At 38.0% G+C, this 10,425-nt stretch overlaps 1 protein-coding gene across 1 annotated transcript in view; it reads left to right on the forward strand.

The window, feature by feature from the left end:
• Window positions 1–9,536, forward strand: part of METTL15 (methyltransferase 15, mitochondrial 12S rRNA N4-cytidine) — a 188,003-nt gene extending 178,467 nt beyond the window's left edge. Inside the window, exons 6-8 of the mRNA XM_072969704.1 lie at window positions 4,868–4,935; window positions 5,364–5,444; window positions 9,451–9,536. Of these exons, the coding sequence (XP_072825805.1) occupies window positions 4,868–4,935; window positions 5,364–5,402 (107 nt within the window). The 3' untranslated portion in view covers window positions 5,403–5,444; window positions 9,451–9,536. The remainder of the gene's footprint in view (window positions 1–4,867; window positions 4,936–5,363; window positions 5,445–9,450) is intronic.
• Window positions 9,537–10,425: the final 889 nt, after the last annotated feature.

The raw sequence follows: 10,425 nt of genomic DNA on the forward strand, positions 1-10,425 counted from the left end.
TTGGAGAAATTTTCAAGCACTTGATATAGAATGAAGGGACTCCAAACCTGATAAAATGAGTCTAGAAAAATAATTTCCTTTCTTTAATAAGGTTTAGGAAATTTGCAATTAAAAATAGACTAAAGCAACCTGAAATTGTATTACAGATTCAGTCTTTTTGAATTCAATAGGACCTTAACAGGATCAGTTGATTTCAGTTGTTCCCAACCTTTTCAAAATCAAAGAACCCTTTTGCTAAACTTCATTACCAGCTTTTACAACATGAACCTAATGTTTAAGAAAAAAATGTGTTTTTCTACCAAATATAATTAGAATGTATTTCCCTGTTTTATTAGTGAAAGGCAGTTAAAAAACAATTTCTGTTCAGTGTAAAACAATGTGTGTTACAATGATGGATCAAAATAATTCCAGAGAAAAGGAAAACAATTACATGATGTTTAAGTTAGCCCCCACAAGTGGCCCAGACAAAAAACAGAAGACTTAACCACATTAAGAAGCCGAAGCAAGTTGGTGGGTTCTTCAGGATTAGGTGTCCATGTTTATTTACTGCAGCCTGATAAATGTGCACACAGCTCAGCTCAAAAATGCCTGACTCCTTAGTAACTAAAAGAAAACTGCTGCTTCAAAAAGAACAAGGTGAAGTACTTAATGCCTGAATTTAAGCTCCTTCACGACTCTCCCTGTAATAACCTTCACCTCTTCTGCCAATTAAATCCTTTTCATCATCCAAAACTCAAAGGTGGTGATCATGAGCATGCTACCTCCTACTACAGGGAGCATAACCGACTAAGGTCCAAGCTGCCGCTCTCTGAAGTTCATCTCTGTGTTTACACCCAGGCTGTGCCTACCATGGGCTGCTTCCCATCACAAACTGAGTGCGGTAGGAATGCTAATGCAGGCCTGTTCCTGGGAGACACAGGAGTACTTGACAGCCAACCTGGGCTGAAGGACTCACCAATGGCTCTGTTGAACCTTCCATCCAACCTTCCTTACCTCTCTTCTTCACACAAGGTCAGACTTAACAGCCTGATGACTCTCCCAGACTTCTTCAGCTTCCTCACTTCCTTGCATAGTAAACTCCTTTCTTCTCTTGATAAACTCCTTGCACATTTAATTCTGTCCTGGAGTCTACTTCTCAGAGGGCCTGGATGAACTCATCAACTCAAATACCTTTTTTCAATTTTTCAAACTACATGTGCTCATAACACTACAAATGGAGAAGAGAAAATGGCGCTTTGTCATTTGGTCCCACCTCATCTCCCCAGCTGCCCCTATCATCTCTCTATGTCTGGGTACACCCAACTTGCTACAGTACTTAGGACTCTGCATCTTTGAAAATGCCATCTTCTGTGCCTAAAATGATTCACTCTCTAGTTTATACAATGTCATTTTACAAGAGTACAGTGTCCTCCTCTTGGACCCATACTTAGCTTTCATGATCTTGGCATTTTTAAAGACAGGCCAGTTGTTTTTTAGAATATTTTTCAATTTGGATTTGTCCAATATTTGTAATTTTGGTCAGACTATCACATTGTATTCTTTTTGTTATATCTTATCAGTTGCTCATGAAGTCTGTTTGTCCCATTACTGGTGGTGGTCATTGTGATCACTTGAACAAGAGGGTATCCACCAGATTTCTCTAATATTTTTCCCTTTGTAATCAACAAATACTTTATGGGGAGATACTTTGAAACCATGTAAAAACCTCATTCCCCATCTCACTTTCACCTACTAGTTTTAGTGTCCTTTGAGATTTCTTACCTGGATTAGTTATTACTATGCTTGTTGCCAAATGGCGAATTTCTAAAACCATTATTCTTTCTACATTCAATTAGAGACTTTCTACCATAAGGAAGAACTTTCTCGTCTCCCCATTTTGTCTCTTATGTATTGATAGCAGTGGAGTACTAATTTATTCAATGAGTTAACAATTTGTTATTACATCATTTAATTTAATGCTCCAACTGTCCTTGATTTGACCAGTTGGAACCCCCTCAAGTTTACTTCTGTTTTTCTGATATGTCTTCATCCTTCGTTGATCATTTCCTTGCTTTCTGTTAGCAGAGATCTTCCAGGGTCATCCTGTTCTTTCCCAGTCCCTGCCCTGGATTCAGTCATTTCTTCGGGGAGTCCCAGTCATTTCAGTATTTGAAACCAAGATATTATCACTAGGTGTTCATTTCTACTGAGACACCACTGTTCCCAGGCCCTTTTAGCAGATAGCTAGGAACTACATATACATTTACATTTATATTTATTTCTATGTCTATCTATAAGAACTATTGCTTACCTTGGTACATCCAATTCTAATCAAATGCCAGATGGGTTTATTCTGGCTTTATCTTTTTCTGTATTTGTAACTCCCTTTCCAATAGTAAGAACCCCAGCTCTTCATTATTCTTGACATGTTTATTTTTTTGCTCAATATCTCTGGATGTAGCCAATTTCTGATACTGCTTGGCCACTACCCTCTTTACCAGTGGACCTGCCCCGTGCTGAGGTTGGCCTCCTCTGCACAGACCTGCAACTTACCATGTCAGGCCTGATTTATGGCTATTTCACAACAGGAGGAAGGATGCTAAAAAATATTTTTTAAAGAAAAGAAAGAGACAAAGCAGAAGAGAAGTGACATAACTGCTAGCATTCTTTAGACCTTCTTAACATATCAATGTCTATTAAAAAGAGAGAGCAGGCTTCAGGCTTAGAGCCTTCTGTAAGGCTCTATCTAGAATTTAACAACACTATTTTGTCTTAATTGTGAATGAGTTTAAAGTTACCTGATTTTTTAAACTATGTTTTGAGGAAAAGTTTACATATTTTAATCAGCACAGTTCTTAAGTATACAATTCAATGAGTTTAAACAAATATAGATATATGCCACGTTGAGATACAGAGTATTTTTATCTCCCTAAAAGATGCCAGTCAATCTCCACCCACTGTAGGCATCCACTCTTGTTATTTATATCAGAATTAATTTTGCTTCCTTTGTAAATATTTTAAGGGAAGAGAAAAGTGTTAATCAATAAATTAAATAGGATTACAAACGGTGAAGATGATGTAAGGAGTGTAGAGCAGCACAGGAGGCATAAACGGTGGGAGTTTGAGCACAACAGTTTATTTCATGGACTTCTTGCAGAGTTGCTCTTTTGCCTTTAGAAAGGTTGCTGTTGCTACAGTGGAAATGGCCACCAGTGTTATTCAAGGTATTGGATACAAGCTACGGCCTTCCTTTCTCTACTCTTTCCACATGTACTCATCCTTCAAGCATCTATTATATACCTACTTTGTGCTCTGTGCTCCAGGGGCTATAGATAAATAAGAAACAATGGCTGCATTCAAAATAGAGATGATCTCCATGGAACGGTTTACAAAACTGGCCACAAATTCTTATTGCCGCCTTATGGATGATGGTCAAAACTCATAAATCCACTGATTTGCAAGAGGACAATTTCAAAGGCACTTGAAAGAAATGGGAAGAAAAAAGGGAAGGCAACGAGAGTAAAACTCCTATTTCATAGTCTGAATATGATTTTTAATAAACATTGTTTTATTATAAAATTACATCTAGCATTAACAAAATAAAAGAGCCAACCATACCCCACAACTTCAGCGTATTAAACACTATCAATCTAAGTGTGCTGACTCAATTATTCTTCTTATAGTAAAGTCCAGCTAGAAAGAAAATTACTTCGGGTTGAAAAATTGGGGTAAAAGTCAAATGGTAATATACTCCTTCTTTTGCTCTACCTGTTTTTGTGTTCATACCTTTTTATTGTCCAGCAACTGACCCAGTTTTGTATTGCAGTTAGCACATTGTGAAAAAACACAAAGATGAACACAAAGTGATAACAACAGGTTTCCCTCACTGTCTGGACAGTGTCCCCAAGGAGATTATGCTCTATTTAGGGAAATAAATTACACTTAGCATTTTTTATTTTATTTTTGAGAGAAAGAAATTATAAACTCCCACATAAACATTCCCTATCTTAACTATTAAAATATGCTCACATTAGGTCATTGGTTACTAAGCAACTTCTATTAACAGAAATCACTCACTTTCCATATCCTACCTCAATTTGAGAATTTTAGCCATCCTGCAAAGTGGAATAAATTCCAGTAATTTCTTTCTACAGAGTATAGGGCAACAGCAGTAGAATCTGCTTTACTAGGAAAACCTAATGGAATTTGAGACAGACAACTTAAAGCTATAAATTCAGAAACGATCTTTTATCAACACAAATAAATAAACAACATGAATATCTGGAATTTTTTTTCAAAGAGCTAAAAAATACCCTAGTGAGCATCTGCCTCACTAGGGAAATCGATGGGGGGGGGGGTGTGTATGTGTGTGTGTGTATCAGTGTTCTGTAAAGCATGGCACACTATCCACGTGTACGTGAGTAAAATCCTCATAAGTCTGTACAGTTTGCTGCCTAAGCTGTAGTACACATGTGTCCTGCATTTGAGCATCATTTAAGTATAAACTTAAGGCAGTTTAGTGTGACAGAACAATATTCACCAGTCATATATAGTGGTTGAATGAGGCATGACAGGGAATTTACAACTGAGCAAACTAATCATAGGCACACTGAGAGATCTTACATGAGGACTGCTCTTGATTAGGAAGGTTCTAAAGCCAAAGCTTGAGAGGGACTATGTCTTATAAGCTCTGCTCAAGGCGCATGTGGCCTGGAGCCATGAAGCCAGTTACTTGTTCTCTTTGCGTCAGTTTCCTCACAAGGATGTCACGGTTACAAAGATGAAACTGGCTCTATAAATGAAAATTATAAGGTTGTGGATAAGATCTAGATATTATGGTGCCATTTATTATTCTGTCTACACTAAATTTACTTTCTTTCTTTGCAAGCTGAGCTTGAGACACCGGGCTCTTTGAGAGATACCCTAGGACCTAGCCTGCACCTCTTCACAGCACAGGTAAGAAAATACTGCTTGACCTTTCTTTAGGCAAAAATTGTTGACCCATGGGTCAGTCAACATGGTGCTCTTACTTTAGTGCTCCTACAGGAATATCGTGGTCGAGGGAGAAGAAAAGATGGTAAATGCAATATTGGAGTAGTAAAAAAAGTTGGCCACATCCCTTTTCCCACTGCTAATCTATAGAATTCTTGCGTCATTCCAAACTAAGGAGGAGAGGAATCTAAAATGCGAGGAGAGATTAGATATTGTTTTAGGTTGATTTTTAATATTTGAAAATGATACTGTTCTATTATTATCTAGAAATGGCCATAAAAGCTATAGAATTGGCCTGAGAGGACAGAGAAGAAAGATCAGGTAGAATGGTTTGAGGGAAACAGTATTAATAAAAAAATAAAATTACCTTTATTGTTTCTTTCTTACTACAGTTCATTCCACAAACAGAAGAAGAAAGGTCAGAGCAGTAAACATGACTACTCCTTCAGTTACATAGAGCTTAAGGGAAATCGGTGAGTGGTGCTATAAGTAGGTGCATTTTTTTTTTCAGTTTTACGAAACTTATTTTAAAATCAGTGTTGAACTTTTAATCCCTTCCTGTATGTTTTGAGTATGTCAAATTATGTTACCAAGAAAAGGTGTTGAGAACCAGTGTGAAAAGGCATAGGAAGAATGGAACTGGCGTTGGGTAGGATATTGAGACTGAGGACCTTAAAAATCATCAGCACAAAGGTGATTGAGATGATCTTGTCTGCTTGTCCCTGAACCTGTTTACAATTATCAGCTTTAGATACACATAGACATATAATTTCCCTAGTTCACCGATTTAAAGGTGGCTCTCTTGAAAGATTTTGCAAAAATTCTTACTTGTCAATAAGTTTGGGAATTTTCTGGGCCCCGACAATCCAAGGACCTAGAAACAAAAATTCCACTTGAAGAATTACACTTATGTGGCAATTTGGAACTATTTAGTAGGTTAATAGTAGCTCTGCAAGGCCAAACCTTCTTTGTCTGGAGGAAATCCACCATTCAGTTGGTAGAAATCCCTGAACCTTGGTTTCTTCATTGCTAGAAAAATTATTAATACTTAACAGGTTTGTAGAAGGATCAAAATGAAAGAATATATGCCATGGCCTGCCTAGCTGCACTTGTTTTGGATTCTCCCTACCTGTCCAACTTTATCTCACACCATCTTTTTCCTTTACTCACTACCCTCCTGGCACACTAATTGCCTTTCTCTTCTTCAAATACACGAAGCTGTTTCCTACCCCAGGGCCTTTGCAAGTGTTCTTCTCTCTATATGTCGTATTTATTCCTCCAGCTCTTTGCTCTTTATCTTTGAGGCTTTCGCTCAATGTCGTCTTCTCAGTGAGGTCTTTCCTTGCTTTCTCTCTAAAGTTGCCTCTGTTGAATATTTGGTAGCTCATAACCTTGCTTATATCTCTCATATCACTTTATAATCTGTAATCATTGTTGTTCATGTATTTATTGTGTTATGTTCTGTACCCTCCCACTGGATTTTGCAATATTTTTATGAAGGCATAATTGACATAAAACATTCTATTAGTTTCAGGTGTACAACATAATGAATTGCTATTTGTATATATTGCCAAATGATCATAATAAATCTAGCTAATATCTGTCACCATACAACATTGAAAATTGTTTTTCTCATGATGAGAACTTTTAAGATCTACTCTCTTAACAACTTTCAAATATGCAACACAGTGTTACAATAGTCATCATGCCATACATTACCTCCCCATGACTTATTTATTTAATAACTGGAAGTTTGTATCATTTGACCCCATTCACCCATTTCTCCCATTCCCGACTTCCTGCCTATGGAAACTACCAGTCTGTTCTCTGTATCTATGAGCTCATGTTTTTCTTTTTGGATTCCACATATAAGTGCGATCATACAGTGTTTGTCTTTCTCTGACCTATTTCACTTATGGCTCATCCATGTTGTAACAAATGGCAAGATTTCATTCTTTTTAATGGCAGAATGCTATTCCATCGTCTGTGTGTGTGTGTGTGTGTGTGTGTGTGTGTTTGTGACATTTTCTTTATCCATTTATCCATTGGTGGACACTTAGGTTGTTTCCCTATCTTGACTGCAATGCTGTGGTGAAATGGGGATAAATATATCTTTTCAAGTTATTTTTTTGTTCTCTTTATTTAAATACTTAGAAGTGAAATAGCTGGATCACGCTGTAGTTCAATTTTTAAATTTTGAGGAGCCTCCATAATGTTTTTCATAGTGACTGCACCAGTTTACATTCCCACCAACAGTGCACAAAGATCCCCTTTTCTCCATATCCTCACCAACATTTGTTATCTCTTGTCTTTTGATAATAGCCACTCTAACAAGTGTGAGATGATGTTTCATTGTGGTTTTGATTTGCATTTTCCTGAAGATTTGGATTTTAAGAACTTTGAGATCAAAAACCTTGTCTGTCTTGTTTACTGCAATGCCCAAGGTAGCTAATACAGTGCCTGACACACATTAGACACTCACTAATTATTTGTAGAATGAATGACATGAGTCCACTGTATATGAAAGCCTATGGGAAGGTTAGATTGAACATTTTGAAGTAATGAAAAATATAAAGAAAATTAAAGTTTATGCTCTTTCTGAGAAAAAAATTGCTTAGGCATATTTATATGAAAGCATAAAGAGGAGGTAGGAGAAAGTTCTCTCTATAGGAGAGGTTCTAAAGGCCAGGGTTTTTTTCAGAAAGAAAACCAACCCAGAAGCTCTGGCTAGGGTGGACAATGGCCCAGCATTTCTGACCTCCAAAGGTCGCTCCTGTCAAAGCATGAATTTTCATTTGGCAGAGCATTTTCAGACCAGAGGAACCACGCCAAACTAAGGCCTGGGGAAACAAAGAATCATTTTAATGATATCATTTTGTAAAGTAATCTTGAATTATTTTACAAGTTAATACCAGCATCTCTTGGTATTTCGAGCTAACCTACATTTAAGCCATCATTTTTCATCTTGAAATTGATCGGAGACCCAGATGGCATCCTGGCTGAACTAGAATGTACTCCTGGGAAGAAGAAGCATTACCTGGCATGGCCACGGCTGACACAGGCCCAGGTATGCTGGCCTCAGGACTCATTTCTTGAGGAGACGAGGTACATTTGGCTCCACACTTGGGCCTGACTCCATGGACATGTCCAGAACCTCACGGTTGCTAATAATATCCTGGCTCACTGCACACAGAACATTTTTTCTCTTTTCATTTTCTGCTCCTGGTAAGCAGAACTTTTGCTTTTAACTTTGGAAGGAGTGTGTCACTTATAGGGCTGGTACAGTAGACTGAAGGACCATACACCTTGGATTTACACATGGCTCTCTGGCTTTACCACTTGCAAATTCTAGGATCTTTGGAAAAATCACTTAACCTGACTGAGTTTTCCTCCTCTATAAATGTGGAAGGTATCACTAAATGGAGTATTTCTGAGGATTCCATGAGATAGTGTATGTGAATGTATTTGACACATAAAATTTTCCCTCCCTTCTCCTCTTCTTTCCCTTGAAGTTGATGTATAATGTCTCTGTCTGGTTACCAGTAGAACCAGTATTGGTGATCAGAAACTTTGGCTCTCAAGCCACATAGCCTTGCGTTCACATTCCAGGATTTCCCGTCCTAGCTGCACAGACTTGAGCAAGCCATTTAAGTCTTTATACCTGAAGTGCTTTATCTGTCAAATAATCACCTTAATAATCCTCCTTCACAGGAGTATTGTAAAGATTATATGTACTTGACTCATGGCAATTGCTCAGCAAATATCAACCAGCTTGGTTAGCAGCCTCTGTCTTCACTGACTACCCTAAGATGTGGTGAGAGGTTTGAATGAGAGTAAACCACAAATTAGGACCAAGTGACTTTGATTATCTGACCTAGTGCAATTTCTTTAGGCATTGCCTTTGAGTTTAGTACAACCCCTCTCTAGGGTACTGGTCACTTCTTGTAGTGATTCAAAAGAAATCAGCCAGCAAACAGAGGAATACCGTATGTATGTGAGATATAGTAGACGGAATTTTGGCCCCAAGACCTTTTCTCCCTTTAGTGTTACACCCATGAATATATTATGTTACATGGCAAAAGGGACTTCATAAATGTAATTAAGGTTACTAACCAGTAAGATAGGTAGAATACATGATCCCTTTAAAGCATAAGGGGAAATCTGAGATATTCAAAATATGAGAAGGATTCTATGTGTTATTGTTGGATTAAAGATAAAAGGAACCATGTGTCAAGGAAATGGAAACCTTAGTCCTACAACGACGTGGAACTGAATTCTGCCAGTAACCAGCGAGCTTGGAAGAGGCTCCTGGGCCTCCGGAGGCTGAGAACTACAGCCCTGGCCGACACCTTGATTTTAGCCCCATGAGCCCCTAAGCACAGACTCCAGTCACGCCGTGCTTTGCTTCTGACCTACCAAAACTGTGAGATAATAAAAGGTGTTGTCTTAGGCCATTAAATTTGTGGTAATTTGTTGCAGAATCCATTAAAACAATAATGCGCCAGGCTTGCAACTTTCCCTGAAGCATGAAGTATAACAATAAAAACTATTCAGGAGAGGGAAGAAGCACTTCTTGTTGAAAAGAGCACTTTGAGTCAGATGGAGACGGTATACCACTTCCACCAAGAATCTCAGATATCCAGATTTTGAGACCTTCACGCTGATATTTGCTACTGTCTCCTCTAGACTCTGTCAGTTTTATGTAGTTTTATTGTAGTACTTTTCATTGTTTTATAGTTAACTATGTGACCATTTTTACAACGTATTAGTGTCTTAAGAGAGAGAATATGTGATTTATTTTTGCATCTCCCAAACCTAGCAGAGCCTGACTTACCTGGAGGCATTGAAGTGGGGTTTGTTAAATGAAACAATGAATTAACCTATATTTATATAGATGTTAACTTCCAAGTACTACTAACATCAGTTTTCTTGAGTGATTTCTAAGAAGCTCAGTTCTTTTGCTTTGATGCCTGTGTCAATTTATCTGTTTGGTCCAAAAACAAATTTAAGTCTGGAGATGTGTTTAAGGACATAGGAAAAAAAATCTCAGCCCTCAGGAGAAAGGGTGCATGATCTGGAGTAATGGAGTAGGAGGAGATGCTAAGAGAGAGTCTCTTTTGCCTTTAACAGAGTATCTAAACCACATCCTAAAGCCTTACCTTCTTTATGATTTCCAGGGATACAGTCACCATAACATCTCTTTGTAGCCCATCTCTAATGATTCAGAAATTTATTCTTTCACTTGCTGTCTTCCTTCCCTTAGAACTTTTCCCCCATACAAGTGTGAGATGGACTTAGCAGGTATATTTGCATTATATGATCCTACCACCTCACCTTCCATCCTACTTCACTGCCCAGCCATGGCTGATTGGAACTCGGTTAAAACCATGATCCAAGATGAACCAAGCAGATTCTCCATCCTAATCCTTCTCATGGTAATTCATATTTGGACCT

This window comes from Vicugna pacos, chromosome 10 (assembly GCF_048564905.1).
Source record: "Vicugna pacos chromosome 10, VicPac4, whole genome shotgun sequence".
Lineage (NCBI taxonomy): Eukaryota > Metazoa > Chordata > Mammalia > Artiodactyla > Camelidae > Vicugna > Vicugna pacos.